The following is a 16,435-nucleotide window of genomic DNA, read 5'->3' on the forward strand; positions in this document are numbered from 1 at the left end:
TTGGCTTGTGTGACCAAAGTGCTTTGAGTGACCTGTTTCTAGGCATCCTTAGTGACCTACATGTTTGTATTGCCAGATGCAGCATATACTTTATTTTTGATTTTGACTGGTGTTTCATATATTGTAATAATTCTTAAGGTACTTGGTTTTCACTAATAACATGTAGAATATGTTCAACTTCCTGTATCATCTGAATCTGTTTTTCCTTTTCAGTGACTTGTCTGTTTCCTGTAAAGTGGCAATCTGCTATTAAAGGGACCTGACAATTTCCTGAATAATAACACAAGTTTAAAAGTTCAGAGTCAAATTTTGCAACCAACCGCTGCAAATAAACAAATACTATTCTGCAGAGGTCTGATATGCAGTTCTTCTTTCAGTATGGTTTCACAACAGTTGTATTAAATAAAAGTGTGTTATATCTCAGCCAATAGCTTGATCAGCCTTGATCTGGTTTTGGTTATTAAATTTCTTTATAAGTATTACTTCACACTTAAATGTAGAAAACTCTTTTTTCATGCATAGTTTCATTAAAATAGCTGATATGAAAGGAGGAAGGAAATAAAAATTTATTTAAATATGTGAGGTTTTTTCCAATATATATCTCCAATAACATACCTTCAGTATAGCTATTTATGTCTTTTAACATGACAACTTTTTGAGTTTGACCTGTTTGTTGTATCTGGGTGTAAGCTGGTATCTTCCGTATTGCAGATTGCTGCTTTTTTGTTGTTGCAGTTGTTGAAAATGCAGATCTTTTTTTTGCAGTATTTCATACACTGACATACATACATTGACAGCAGCGAAGGTGTGATGGGTAAAATGAAATAAAAAATTAGCTTTTTAATTCATAGGTAAGGTAACAAATGCTGATTTAAAAAGAAAAATTAAGGCATGCTTATTGCTTCAGTGTTTCGTGGTGTAAACAATACTTCAGTTTTCTTGACTGAATAGTAGCAGGAAAAGATCAAGAAACATATGGTATAGATAATTCTGTATCAAGATAAAATGTTTTGATGAGCTAAGCTCTTGAGAAATACAGAGAAGCATCCAACAAATTAATGTTGAAATCGTTTGTGGCGTGTTTTTTATTAAGGCAGATAAAATTGTTCAGTAAGATTCATCTGTAGGATTAAAGGGCTTGTGCATTGTATGCTAAGGGTTGGGGTTTTTTTGCTGTTCTCCCAGTTTCTGTGGAACAATTTAAGTTATTGGAATTTTGATTTCCCCATAATGATCACTTACATGTACCTTTTAAGCTTGCTCTGTACTCCTCATGCCAGACTCATTCCATACAAATTATTCAGAGATATCTGATTTTCAGATATCTCTGTCCTGTCTGAACTAGAAGACAGCTGTTTTTAAAACCATGTGGGGAGTCAAGAATTCACTGAGTTCTGCAGTCACAGAAAACTCTTACTGAGCTAAGCCTAGCTCTATTCTTAATTTGCAGAGTTGTTCAGAAAAGGCCATGTTTTAGTGGCACTGTTCTTGTATACAGCTGCACTATATGAGGTACGAAATGGTATTTAATAAAGGATTATGGATTTTAGGTTTTCACAAACAATAAGTTAACCACAGGTTTAAGTAAGGGTTATCATTTCAGTGGAATCTGTTGGTGCCATAGTGATTTTGTTTCTTGTGTAGTATCGCTATAATGCTTACTTCCTCCCCTGCTTGGGACTATGTTGTGTTAATTACTATGGACTAGTTCTTCAGTTATAAGGTAGTAAAAGAACTTGCATATTATGCTTTAGTTGTTTCCAGGCAGGAACTAATGATTTCTTTTTACGCAGCAAGGCCAGTTAAAAATTCTCATGGGACTTTCCAAAAGTACTTCCAGCTGGGATATGGAGAGGGTAAAATAAGTGTTCCAAAAAGGATTTTTCTTTAGGACAGATGAATGATTTAAAAAGAAAGAACTGAAGATGTTAATTGTTCCTCATCATTTGGTGTAGTACCTACATCTTTCAATCTGCGCATTTGTAAGTGCACAATGTCAGACTTACTACATTGGCAGACAGGTTTAATATATAACTGTAGATTGCGGTATCATGCCAGTGTAGCTGAATCAACAAATAGCTGGGGAATTTGGGGACTTTCTGATGATAGATGTTCTGCTGTTATGTTAACATTTACAGTAACAGTAGAAGACCTTTGAGACTTTCTCAATGAGGTTGTCAGTGCTCAAGGGTCTTTGCTTGCTTCTTTTTCTCTCTCGTGTGTCAGTTTTAAGTAAAAATTTGACTTTTGGCTCTAAAGCTGTAGTGGGTAGTTACATGGTTCAAGTTCTACGTTTACATCTAATTCTAGAAAGAGAAGTAGTTTGTGTCTTTGGTGACAAAAAGATGTATTTATAACAAGTGCAGTAACTGTGCAAACTGCAGGACTGAGCTGTGTGTTTAAAACATCACCATCAGCAAAGACGGTACGTTGTGATGTCAACCGTCCCTTTGACTCATTGAGAAGTATTCCGCCTTTGAGAGTTAGGTACTAGTCCTCATTGGCATCTGGGATGGAGTGAGAGTTACCCATGGCATGTATTTAGGCTCTGTAAAAGCAGATACGCATCAGTGTGATGTCCCTCCACTGTGGAGTGGAGGGACAAAGTGATGCCTTAAATTGGAGAGGAAATGGGCAGAGCTCTGAGCAAAGTGTTTTACAATTTTGGGTGTTTCTTACTTCCTGATTATTCAAGGCCATCTACAACCATGTAACATAGCAATCTGTGTGCCAGTTAGAGGTGGTTTAGGGAACTGATTAATTGTTTGGGTAGGTAGGGGTTCTGGTCTAAATAGCTGTTGGCATTAAAATGTTGTGGTTTTGAACCTGTGAAGTTGAAGCAGGACTATCAGAAGCTGAACAGTGTTGCCTGGAGGCTACTGAAATTAGTTTTCTGGTATTTCTTTAACCGCCTCTGCCCAACCTTCTGTGATGCTGTTGGGAAATGAGAAGGAAGGGCACGGGCAAAAAAAAAAGGCACTTATAAAAAAACTTTGCTTTTTTTTTTTTTCAGAGAGGTAATGTTAGAGGTTCAAGGAAGCCTGGCCATCGCCACAGGTTGGATGAGTGTTCATTTGCCCTGTCCCATAGCACTGGCCCTAATCCTTAGAAGCATGAGCAGACTTGCATACTGCATCTTCTGTTTTCTCTAGATCTGTGCTTGTATTTTGAAGAGTAAACGGAAGAGAGAGGTTACAGCTCATGAGCTGCTTGCTTTAAACATCTTTCTTTGAACACTGAAATGCTGAGATGCAGGAGTGTTCCTGTGCAGGTGAATCACTCAAGAGGGGGACATACGAATGTTATCGTAGGCATTCAGGAAGGATAAGACACCATATCTGGAGTCTGAGCTTTTAGTAGCAAGGTACCACAGCCAATATGGAGACAGGAGGGTTGCTGTTGGATTTAACAATCCAGATTTAGAGGCTATGAGCATTTTCATCCATGTCCGCAGAGCAAAACAGTGCGCAATTACAAGGGTGAGATGTCTGTTCTGGGGGACCCACTAACAGGAGGTGAGGGAGAGCTTGACCACAGGTGCTTGCAGGTGAAATTGAATGGCCTCAGGTACTAGGTAAGCAGTTAGATAAAGGGCCCCACTTGTCTTGCAGTTCTGCAAGAGGTGTCCCACTAACCTCACAAGACACCTGGTTTCTTGACTTTGCTATCACGGGAAGAAGGAACCAAAAGGGAGCCTAAAATAGGTGCTCCTTTGAGAAGTGTGTGTGCAGGGTGAGGCCTGTCAAGAGGAAGAAAGAATGTAAGTGGTGGGAGTGTAAAGATGCAGGAGGGCCTCTGACTCAGGCAGGAAGGAAAATGAAGAAATGTAGCAGTTGAAGAAGACGTGGGGAAGTCAGACTGTGACGCAGGCTGGAGGGGAGGCAGTGGAATGCGAGTCAGTTTCTGGCAACCAAGGAGAGAAGACAGAAAAGGAAGCACTTGAAGCATACTCAGGATGAGGCAGTCTGCACTAATCCTCGAGGCTGGAGGACTGCATGTTTTAGTTGCAGTTCTTAGCTCTTCTGGCTGCAGTAGTGCCAGGCAAGTCAAGAGGAGTGCTCATGTCAAAACTTCGCTCTTGGCAACAGTGAGAGTCATCTCTGGGTAGAGGCCATCTCCATGTCTGTATGCTGTTTCAGCCTCTCTGCAGGGCAAAAGTAGAACTTAAGCCACACATTAAGCAGCGTTCCTTCTTGTGGTTATTTAACACTTAAGAGGGGGCTGCTCATTAAACAAGAACTTCAAGCAACTTTCCAGACTAGAACAGGGGTGCAAAAGATCATCACAAATCCTGTCATTACTGGTTCCTTTGACAAGGTGTACATCTTCAGGTTTCTGCTGTCTGTCTACTTAAACCAGACACGCCTACTAATAAAAGTGATATACTAAGATCTTCCCTGTGCAGAGCGCTAGACATCTTTTATTTTCCCTATGGGAAAGGGTGAGAGAGGGAAAGAAGGAACCACATGTAGCCAATGTTCGGATGTCTGTCCAATGTACTTCTGGGAAGTATTCAGAATTTAGTGAAGACAGCTGTATGAGACCTTTCACTAAGTGACCAGCAGGTTGAAGGAAGTTCCTGCCTCTCTACTCTGCTCTTGTGAGACCCCACTTGGAGTTTTGTGTACAGTTCTGGTGACCTCAACATAAGAAGGGCATGGAGCTGTTGGGACAAGTCCAGAGGAGGGCCACAAGGATGATCAGGGGACTGGAGCACCTCCCGTATGAAGACAGGCTGAGAAAGTTGGGGCTGTTCAGCCTGGAGAAGAGAAGGCTGCGTGGAGACCTCATAGCAGCCTTCCAGTATCTGAAGGGGCCTATAGGGATGCTGGGGAGGGACTCTTCATTAGAGACTGCAGTGACAGGACAAGGACTAATGGGTTGAAATTTAAACAGGGGAAGCTCAGGTTAGATGTAAGGAAGAAGCTCTTTATTGTGAGGGTAGTGAGGCACTGCAACAGGTTGCCCAGAGAAGCTGTAAACACTTCATCCCTGGCAGTGTTCAAGGCCAGGTTGAACAGAGCCTTGGGCGACATGGTCTGGTGTGAGGTGGCCCTGCTGATGGCAGGAGGTATTGGAACTAGGTTATCTTAAGGTTCCTTTCCAACCTTAACCATTCTATGATACGATTCTAATTAAAATCCTTTTTATAGTCAAAGTAATATGCTATTGATACTTGGAAGTTACCTTGAATATTGCTGGCTTATTTTTAAGTAGTATTTCAGATGTAATTAAATGTCTTGCATTAGAGTGCTTTCTCTGTACTGTTCAGTTGGTATACCAGATAATCATTTAGTCATTGTAAGAAAGGCAGTGTTTAGTCACCAGACCCAAAGGTTAAAATAAGACCTCACAAAACTTTGTTTTAAATACGTCGGTATATCACAGTATCACAGTATCACAGTATGTTAGAGATTGGAAGGGACCTCGAAAGATCATCTAGTCCAGTCCCCCTGCCGGAGCAGGAACACCTAGATAATGTTACACAGGAATGCGTCCAGGCGGGTTTTGAATGTCTCCAGGGAAGGAGACTCCACAACCTCCCTGGGCAGCCTGTTCCAGTGTTCCGTCACCCTCACTGAGAAGAAGTTTCTTCTCAAGTTTAAGTGGAACCTCTTGTGTTCCAGTTTGTACCCATTACCCCTTGTCCTGTCATTGTTTGCCACTGAGTAGAGCCTGGCTCCGTCCTCGTGACACTCCCCCTTTATATATTTATAGACACTTATAAGGTCACCCCTCAGTCTCCTCTTCTCCAAACTATAGAGACCCAGCTCCCTCAGTCTTTCCTCATAAGGGAGATGTTCCACTCCCTTAATCATCTTCGTTGCCCTGCGCTGGACTCTCTCCAGCAGCTCCCTGTCCTTCTTGAACTGAGGGGCCCAGAACTGGACACAATACTCCAGATGCGGTCTTACCAGGGCAGAGTAGAGGGGAAGGAGGACCTCTCTCGACCTACTAACCACCGCCCTTCTAATACACCCCAGGATGCCATTGGCCTTCTTAGCCACAAGGGCACAGTGTTGGCTCATGGTCATCCTGTTGTCCACTAGGACCCCCAGGTCCCTCTCCCCTACACTGCTCTCTAACAGGTCGTTCCCCAACCTATACTGGAACCTGGGGTTGTTCCTGCCCAGATGCAGGACTCTACACTTTCCCTTGTTATATTTCATCAAGTTACTCCCTGCCCAACTCTCCAGCCTGTCCAGGTCTCACTGGATGGCAGCACAGCCTTCTGGCGTGTCAGCCACTCCTCCCAGCTTAGTGTCATCAGCAAACTTGCTGATAGTACATTCAATTCCCTCATCTAAATCATTGATGAATATATTAAATAATACCGGTCCCAGTACCGACCCCTGAGGCACTCCACTAGTTACAGGCCTCCAACTAGACTCAGCCCCATAGACTACAACTCTCTGGCTTCTCTCCTTCAGCCAGTTTGCAGTCCACCTCACTACCTGATCATCCAGTCCACACTTCCTCAATTTAGCTGTGAGGATGCTGTGGGAGACTGTGTCAAATGCTTTGCTGAGGTCAAGGTAGACCACATCCACCGCTCTGCCATCATCCGTCCACCGTGTTATTTCCTCATAAAAGGCTAAGAGATTGGTCAAACATGACTTCCCCTTGGTGAAGCCATGTTGACTGCCCCTCATAACCTTCTTATCCTTGATATGCCTTAAGATGGTACCAAGGATAAGGAGTTCCATCACTTTCCCAGGGATGGAGGTGAGGCTGACCGGTCTGTAGTTACCCGGGTCCTCCTTCTTGCCCTTTTTGAAGACTGGAGTGACATTTGCTTTCCTCCAGTCCTCAGGCACCTCTCCTGTTTCCCAAGACTTGGTAAAGATGATGGAGAGTGGTCTAGCAATGACTTCCGCCAGTTCCCTCAGCACCCGCGGGTGCATCCCATCTGGACCCATGGATTTATGGATGTCCAGATTGCTCAACTGGTCTCTAACCCATTCCTCATCGACTAAGGCAAACTGCTCCGTCGACCTGACTTCATCTAAGGTCTCAGGGGTACAGGGCTCTTCAGGACTGCCTGCAGCAGAGTAGACAGAGACAAAGAAGGCATTCAGTAACTCTGCCATCTCTTTATCTTCTGTCACCAGGGCACCCATCCCGTTCATCAGTGGGCCTACATTGCCTCTGGTGTTAGTTTTGTCTGCCATGTATTTGAAAAAGCTCTTTTTGCTGTCCTTGACCCTTCTTGCCAGGTTTAATTCTAAGGATGCCTTAGTCCTCCTAGCTGCCTTCCTACATCCTCTAGCAGCAGCCTTATATTCCTCCCAAGTGGCCAGCCCCTCCTTCCATGACCTGTAAACTCTCCTCTTCCACTTGAGCATACCCAGCAATTCCCTATTTAGCCACGCAGGTCTCTTGGCCCTCTTCCTTGACTTTCTACGTGTCGGGATGCTCCGATCTTGAGCACGGAAGAAGCAGTCCTTGAATGTCAACCAACTATCTTGGGCCCCTTTACCTTCAAGCAGCCCTGCCCATGGGATTTCCCCTAGCAATTGCTTGAAAAGGCCAAAGTTTGCCCTGCTAAAGTCCAGGGTTGCAATTCTACCTGCTATTCTACTAGTCCTGCCACACAAGATCCTGAACTCCACCATCTCGTGGTCGCTGCAACCAAGGCAGCCCTCAACCCTTACTGCTTCGACCAGACCCTCCTTGTTAGTGAGGATGAGATCCAGCAGCACTCTTCTCCTGGTTGGCTCATCCACCATTTGCAAGAGGAAGTTATCATCCATACACTGGGGGAACCTCCTGGGCTGTGGCTGGGTTGCCGAGTGGTCCTTCCAGCAAACATCAGGGAAGTTAAAATCCCCCACGACGACCACGGCCTGTGACTGTGAGGCCGCTCTCAGCTGCCTGTAGAAGGCCTCGTCAACTTCCTCACCCTGATCTGGTGGTCTGTAACAGACACCTACAACAGTATCCCCCCTGCCAGCCTGCCCCTTAATTCTCACCCACAGACTCTCAACTCGCTCGTCATCTGTCCCTGGACAGAACTCGGTGCACTGTAGTTCCTCCCGCACATAAAGAGCAACCCCACCACCCCGCCTGGCTGGCCTGTCTTTCCTGAAAAGGACATAGCCTTCCATGACTATATTCCAGTCATGTGAGCTGTCCCACCACGTCTCTGTAATTGCCACCAGATCATAATCTCCTGACTTAACACAGGTTTCCAACTCCTCCTGCTTATTTCCCATGCTGCGCGCATTGGTGTACAGGCATTTCAGGGAGCGAGCTGAGCTCATATATGATTCATGATAATGGATTCATGATAACAGATACCTAATTTGCCTTTGAACATTTACACTGCACGTTTTTTGCACTTCTCTAGTATTAGTATGGAAGATTTTTTTTCTAATCAGTATATTTATATGCTTTTTATAGGCTTTTTCCTGAGGGGCCGTAAGAACCACAGTCCTAAGTTTTCAATTTTCCTGAGTTTTCACAAGTGCTGTGCAAGGTGAAAACATTTCAGCAACACAAAGGATTTCCCTTGAGCTTTCCAATAGTCCAATATAGTGTATATCGCTGTCTTAGGAGTTTGCATTTCCTTATGCTGAGGAAAAGTTGGAACCCAGATTTGCAGCAGCCTGGGGGACTGCTGCCACCCCTTAGCTATTGGATAAAAGAGAACTTCCTTTTCTGGCTAATGCATAAGACAAAGCAGTAGTATTTTGTGCCAATACTAACCCAGTGTATATGCCCTGGAAATGAATTCCTAGGGGGAGAAAAGCCAAAGAACAATTACTTGGCAGATCCTGCCCTGAAGGCTTGGTTGAAAGTTGAACTGCACAGTTGTAGTTTAGGTACATATTTCTGCCAGTGCTCAGAAGATACAAGGCCTGTGGATTGTTCAAGTATAAAATTTTACATGCCTAAAGCGTGAGGTGTGTTAGAGGTCTGTGAACAGAGGTCTTAAATTTAAGTGCTGATATGATGCTTAAACCCAACTCAACTCATCTGGAGTCCATGTTACAGACAAAAACTGAAACATAAAGCTACATAGAAGCTAAATATTACTCTCTCTTTTAAAGTTTCTGAAGTTCAAACTTTTTTTCGTTCTTTCTAATGTAAGAGGTTGTGTAATGGTCTTGAGGCAATTGTTTTGCATGTCTTCAAGATTTTAGTTTTAGCACCGTTTACTTTTTCACAGGAAAAGCATTGGACTTGGGAAATAAATCTTCGTATGTGTAATTGTTGTGACTGGCATTTGTAATATAACTTTGGCATGAAGCTAATTCAGTTGCTGAGTCAGCTAACTTCAACAGCAAAATACTAATGTCATCTATTAGCATATTTATCAAAACTTTCCTGTTGAGAGAAGCCTGTTCAGTTAAGACCTGTGTTGACTAAATACATGAAGGTCTATTTTATTAAAGTGAATTTGTATTGAGGAGCTGATAAGGATGCATGTAGTCATATTACAAAGTATAAATTAATGAATCCTTTGCCATTTTTAATTATCAGTTAACAATAGGCCTATTGGCAAATTGAAGTTGATACAAGTATGTAGTTCTTTCCTGAAGCCAGGTACTACCTACTTGAGGTAGCTGGATTGTGTGGTACTTACAGATGGTGCAGTTGTTCAGAGGCGGATCACACCTGGATGTTGGCATGGTATGGTTTTAATAGGCTGCACATGATGATGCATAATTTCAACAGTGATATCGTTGGCAAAATATTGTGTAGGCATTCACAGTGGAGCTGTCATTTGGTATCTGCTTTGATATCAACTGAATTTTTAGTATTGAAATCCAAACCTTCTCTTCTGCGTATCTAGAGCCAGGGAAGAAATCACACCCTTCAGAACAGTCATTGTCAGACTCAGGAGTGGCTTGCATTTTAAGAGGTATTTCACAGCCATCCACCTAGAGAGCTTTCTTTCTCAGTGTAAATAAATCTAAACAGTCAGAGCTGGAGCTAAGCTTTGATCAGGTGATGAATTCTTAACTCTGATGGCACCGAGTTGTCATTGGGTTTAGGTTTGCTTGAAGGCAATTTAAACTGGTTTATGGTATGAAGTTTGCCAGTGTTCAGAGAGTGGTGCAAGGCTGAGAGTTGTTTAAGGAAGCCTTCTTTGAAAGACACAAACAAGATTTTAGTAGAACGTAATACTGTTTTTGGCATCATGCTCAAACATGGATTTCCTTATAGAGTCTGTGTTTGTAGTCGAATAAGCTGTGTTCAGTGTTTTTAGAGGCAGAGCAAAAACTGTATATTTAAAAGTGAATCTGAAATTATTAAAAGAATGTAAATTGTTTAGTATCCTCAATTCCAGAATATTTTTTTTAAGCAGTTCTGACTGTTAGGGCATGTTGAGACAGCTTGAATTCCTTCTGTATTCCATACCCCAGAGCTTCCCATTGGCTGTCTCTAGACTTTCAAAAGCACCTATTCAGTAGGAAGCCCTAGGGCCAAAAGCTTGTGAGTATAGTGTTTAGAGCCCAAGGGGTTTAAACACAAAAGTTAACCTTAGCTCAGGAAGGCCAGGCTGCTTGTCAGTGGCAAGGGGAGGATCCTGTTCTTACCCTTGCAAGTTTCAGGTGAGTGATCAGAGTTGCCCATTAAGGCTCTCTGAGTCAAAATTAACTTTTTTGAGTTAATCCTTCTTATGCTACTGGTCTTAGGAAGCACTGGAAATGACAGACTGTCAATTGATTAAATTATTTATTAACATTTAAGTACAGAAGATACTTAGATGCTTTCCAGAATTTTATCTCAAGACATTTAAGGACATCAGTTTTACCCTCGCAATTTATGTGTCATAGTAATAGAAACATAATTTCTATTATGACTTTTCTTTCTTTTATTTTAGCAGAGGGACCGTATCTTCAAATCATAGAACAGCCAAAACAGGTAAGAAGAGCACTACATTTTGAAAATCTTTAAGGTACCTAAGTCACCATGTTCAGCTTTAAATAAAATTATGACTTAAGATGAGAAAAATAGAGTATTGAAGAGGTTGAACTCTCGTAACAAATGTGACCCTAAACTGTGACCCGTTTTTCCTCTCACTTTTGTAGTTAAATTGTTTCCTGTTTTGTTCTGTTTTCATCTTTGTGTCTCTCTGGAAGTGTAATAAGACAAGAAAAAAACCCAAACCCCCAAAACAACAAAACCAAAGACCCAAACCAGAACTGAGAGTTTTAAACAAATGTCTTTTTAAGTACACACTCTTCATCTTGGAAGTGGCTCTTACAGTACCCCTGTATTTTGAAACGTAAATGGTTAGACCAAATGTGGAAAATTTTCAGAATTTGCTTCATGGTTCTTGAACACAAGAAGGAAAAACCAGCAATGTTTCACTGTTCCCAAGTTACGAGAACTTTTGACTTGTGCTTTGTCATTGCAAAGAAATTCCATTGTCCTTTGAGATTCCTTTCATCACAGTTGCTGTTTTGAATAACCAAGATAAATACTTGAATATGTTTTTTTTCTGTGACAAGTGAGTGTCTAGCAAACACTCGTTTGTGCTCCTCTGACAGTATAAAAGTCATCCCAATGCACAGGTTATTTTTCATTCAACTGAGGTATAAAGTAATAGCTGGGTGAAGGTTGCCCTGAAGTATACCAGGGTTATCATTCCCCTTTTAGCTGGTGCTCTCAGCAATTACAATTCACCGTAAAGCTATTACAGTATGGAGACCTTTTTTTCTGCCTCTCCTGATCAGTTGCATAAAACTCTACCTTATGGAGCTGTTCAGTAGAGAGGGGAAGGGGTTGACTAAAGGCTGTTCCATCCTTCCTTTGGTCTTCTGCAGAAACATGCCACAATCCAGCCTTCCTAGCAGGAGGCAGTAGAGAACATTTATTTCATCGACAGACCAAATCGGTTTTGTGCTTGAGCATCCTTCCAGGAATAAGGACACTTCATGGTCACAGGTGCAATAGTAGTGCATGGTGAACTCACAAGAATATGCTCCCTCTTCCTTGTTCCTTTACTTCATCCAAAATCAGGCTGTGTCTTTGCATGGTGCAGCCTGCACTGTGCAGTACCTAAGGGGAAGCTATTGTTTCCATGCATGACTTCTCAGCAAGTAGGTCCTATAGTGGAGTAACCATGTGGCAAGCTGGGCAATGGATTATAACAGGGTGATGAGAGTGATCCATCAGCAGAGTGGTGCTTGTGATCATTTTTGGAGCAGAGACAGCCTGGGGGGGGAGTAAGACTGTATGTGGAAAACATAGGTAGGATAGCAAAGGCAGTAGGCTGGGGAAGGTCACACAGATGACGGATCTGTTGGATCGAAGACACAGAGGTGAAGAGAAACTAGGTTGTCTCATGCACAGTGACTGCAGAGGTTGCTTTGCTTTTTGGACAACTTGAGTTCGAGCTCATTGTAGCTGGGCACTTTCAATATAGTCAATTCACCATAGGAAGGCAAATACATGCTTAAGTATGAATACATTGTCTGGTGATACCTGAATAGACATCAGATTTTTACATTTGCCTGGAAAACGTGCTCTTAAACTGAAAAGACTTTGAAGAGGTAGGTGTGGAAGCTAATGATCACAGAGTAATTTTTGAACTGTGTCAGCTAATACAGACTTTAAATCCAGAGTTGTCTACTGTTAAAAAGCAGCTAAATGATTTTTGATGAAGAATACAACACTAACTGGCACTGTTTGGACTTACTTTGGGAGCCCTGTATAAGATGGGGATTTTGCCAGAAATTGGACAGATGGGGAGTAGATTTGAAAGTGTTCAAAGTCGGGGGCCGCAAGAAATAATACAGTTAAGTACGCTTAGAGTAACCAAATACATGTGCTTAAGAATTGCATCTTTTGTGCCTTTTAGATTACCCTGTGAAGTAAAGGGGGTGTTAGTTCCTGTAAATAAAAATGCATTAAATGGATAGCTGTACTCCAGAGTGGTTGCTAATACCCTGCAGTTCCCTGAAGTGTATTCGGACATCTATTCATGTAGCTGAGAAGAAAAACCAACCATTCAAAGTCCTCTGAAGCTTTTGTGCTGTTTCTGGACTCTGCTTGAAGATACAGCTTTCGCATGCTCACTCTTCCCAGATGGAAGAAGCATTTCTGTTTCATCCTTGTTCTCTTCTTTACAATGCTTTGGACTTCCTTGGTTATTACTGGCTTCAGTTTTCTCTACCTAGTGGCAGTCATGGGAGAAAGTATCTGCTCTTGCATTCTCTGTCTGTTAATTTTTGTTTTGTTTTCAGAGTATAAATAGCTCTCTCCTTCAAAATATCTTCACTTACTGAAAGAAAAAATTCAGGTTGCTGCTGTCTATAGAAGTGAGAATAGAGCAGTCTCTCCAGGGCACAGTTCGATGATGCTTTGTTAACCAGCACTCGGACAGCATTTCAGGGTGAACAGATACAACTTTTCTGTTTGTGGGTGATTTGGGCAAGCTTTGTTTGTGTGTGTGTGCACGTGCACTCATGTGTCCTATTTTGTCTTAGTTTTGTTCTAAACAGCTTTGAAGTTTCTTTTCCTTCATTTCCACAGAGAGGGTTTCGTTTCCGATACGTATGTGAAGGGCCTTCACATGGTGGGCTTCCTGGTGCTTCTAGTGAAAAGAACAAGAAATCATACCCTCAGGTCAAAGTAAGTACATAAATCATTAGTTTTGCAGCTGAATGCATGTGTCATATGTATGTGTATAGGACCTTGCTGGATATCAACATGAATTTGATTGAAATTACTCAAGACTGCATTTCAGTCTCAACTTTCAAAATGCAGTTGATTCTGAAAAGGAAGTTGTCTTCATATTTTTGGAATTATTTTGGCACAGTGTTTATCAGCCAACAGTTGAGCAGTAAGCTTTCCTGCACTTAGCACCTTACTGCCCTTCTGCAGGCTGATGAAGCTGATCCTTAAGATGCAGTTTAGCATAAAGCAAGGCCTGAGATGCTCAATTACTCCACTTCTAGCACTTTGCAAAGTTTTAGCATGAGTCTGGTCTGTTACTCCACTTCACTCTAAGATGCTGTTTACCAAGTTTTCCTTCTTTTTCTGTTCCCGTTACTCCTTATTCAATATCTCTAGGACACTCAGTTCTTAAGGACTGAATTCCTTTAAAGTCAAGAGAAAACTTCTCATTTTAACAGTAGCAGCATTATGTTCAGATGTTCACTGAACATTTTGGGGGGCCCCCCCCCCCCCCCCCCCGGAAAAAATTCAAAGATACTAATCAAAGAAACAGTCTGTGCTAGTACAATATGAAGATTATAACAGTGGTGATTAATCATTCTAGGATTAGAGACAAGCTGTCTTTACCTATGGTTTTTGCAGCAAATTCTTTTTCCGTGGAAGTGGGAAAAAGATACACTGTCTCTTTTCAGTTTTTTTTTTTAACGTAATGGAAGTCTTAGTCTTGTATCACCTCTTTGAACTGTTGCGCTAGAGATTGTTTCATGAGGATCAGGGTTAATGTATTTTAATTCTGGTGTTACCTCTTAATGCATTTAAATTCTGGCGTTATCTCTTACTCTCTCCTTTATGGGGAGAGAAGGGGAGGGAAGAGTGGCAAGCAGTCAGCCTCTGTCTTCGTCTGTGCCACTCCTCAGCTTTCTCAGCAGTACATGTGTAGTTCTTACGCAGTTCTTGAGAAAGGCTGGAGTTTGGAACAGTTGCATCTCCATAATGAATCAGTATGGGCATGACTCAATGGAGAATAATCAGCATTGGCTGAGATAGCCTAAGGTGTTAATCTTGCAAATTGAGAAGAGGCTGGGAAAGCTAATTTTATATAGCCTTTCAAAACCCCTGTGAAAAATTTCTAGCCCAGGCAAAGGATCTACTTGCTTTCCCCTATCCATTTGTGATGGTAATGGTGGACCAATGAATTAAATTTCATTGGTATGTTCAGATATAATTTATCTCAATTGAGCCAGATCTTTGGATTCTAATCCAGTCTGCATTGATAATACAAATGGTACTTTATAAAGTGTGGTGGGTCACACAATAGCATGACAAGGAGATATGCAATGAGGAGTTATACAGGAAATGGAATTTCTCTGTGAGTAAACTAGAAAGCACAGTGTTGTTTGGCTTTCCATCAAACCTTCTGTTTTCATTGATAATCAGATTTTAATTTCATCTAAAGCTTACACACACACGCACATACACGTGTCCCCCTTTCTCTCCCTCGCTCTCGTCCTACTGTATGCATCTGGCTTTTTTTCTAGTACAAATCCCCACATGGCAACACCTGCTGGGAGAGGCTGGCAAGGGAACACAACAAGTAAATTCCTCAGGGCCATTGCTTGTTAGTGCCTGTTCTTGATTTAAGTGGTGCCAGTAAAGACAGAAGTGTTTCACACCTTTTCCTGTAAGTCTCTTCTGTGTTTTGTCAAAGGGTGCTCACCTTGTCATAACTCAGGTGAGCACAATTGAAGATTGCTATTTTATGTTGCATTAGGGGTTTTTGATCTAATTTGGTTTTTTTTTAACTCTTGTGCTAAGAATTTCACCAAAACACCTCCATTAGTTGATGACAGTGCTGTGAAAGGACAGTAGCGTAAACTTTGATTGTACTGTGAAAAGGAGATTTTGTGATAGATATTTACACCTTGGCTATGGTGTAGCTACCATTAGCATCTCTTCTGCTTGGCCAGCTCTGCAGAGAAAGCTGATATAATTTACCAGTAGCTGCCATGGGATGTGCTGAAAATAGACATTTTTAGTGCACATAAAAGCGTCCTTAAAGTGTTGCTGAGCTAGAACACATAAAGATGTCTTTCATTTCTGGGCTGGAATGCTGAAGACTTTCCTGTGTCTCTAAGCAAGGTGTTTTGGTAGTTAATTACATATTTAACCACCTCCTGTATAGAGTATTATGAGATGGTGTAGATCAGGTGTTAATGTAGCAGTTCTACAACGCCAGTCTTTACACTTAAGGCAAATCTGCATCTATAATAGTTGAAATCAAAGCTCCTGAGCTTCTTATTCATCGTTAACTTTTTATCCAGGGGAACAATCAATCGTGTAAGAAGAAAGAAGAAAACTCTATTGTCTACTATTATCACCAGCTTACTTAACTGTCTAAAATTTTATTCATAATTTTCTTGGGTTTATGTATGTGAAGAACTATGAGAAAACTGACACAGAAAACTTCCACTGGCTTCCTTACGTGTTTACCATGTGTGTCATGATCTTACATACTGATGTTAGTGTAGGCAAACTCATGTTTTGCACTGAAGTACTTGATCCAGTTTTGGGTGTGAAAAGAGTTTGCTCAAAATAGTGGTGTGAAGGATATGTCCTGAATTTTCATCTCCTTGGGGGCAAATCTCTGTGGGTGGCTGCGAACTCAAGTTGCCTATTCTCTGTGAGCAGGATGCAAATCAGCTCCAGCCCAGAGACTCGAGTAAGCGATTGCACAGTTGTGCCCGAGCTGATGAGCACCATGTCTCTGCCAAGGAGTTTGGACATTATGCAGTTCAGTTTG

General features: G+C 41.8%; 1 protein-coding gene across 2 annotated transcripts in view; it reads left to right on the forward strand.

The window, feature by feature from the left end:
* NFKB1 (nuclear factor kappa B subunit 1) overlaps positions 1-16,435 on the forward strand; it is a 64,673-nt gene that overhangs the window by 13,461 nt on the left and 34,777 nt on the right. Inside the window, exons 4-5 of one of the 2 annotated variants that reach the window (XM_057417967.1) lie at positions 10,835-10,875; positions 13,492-13,590. In XM_057417967.1, the coding sequence (XP_057273950.1) occupies positions 10,835-10,875; positions 13,492-13,590 (140 nt within the window). The remainder of the gene's footprint in view (positions 1-10,834; positions 10,876-13,491; positions 13,591-16,435) is intronic. The other variant, XM_057417965.1, reaches the window with a different exon arrangement.

Source organism: Pezoporus wallicus, unplaced genomic scaffold (assembly GCF_028554395.1).
Source record: "Pezoporus wallicus isolate ANWC-B61680 ecotype Strahan unplaced genomic scaffold, APGP_CSIRO_Pwel_v1 contig_6999, whole genome shotgun sequence".
In the NCBI taxonomy this organism is placed as follows: domain Eukaryota; kingdom Metazoa; phylum Chordata; class Aves; order Psittaciformes; family Psittacidae; genus Pezoporus; species Pezoporus wallicus.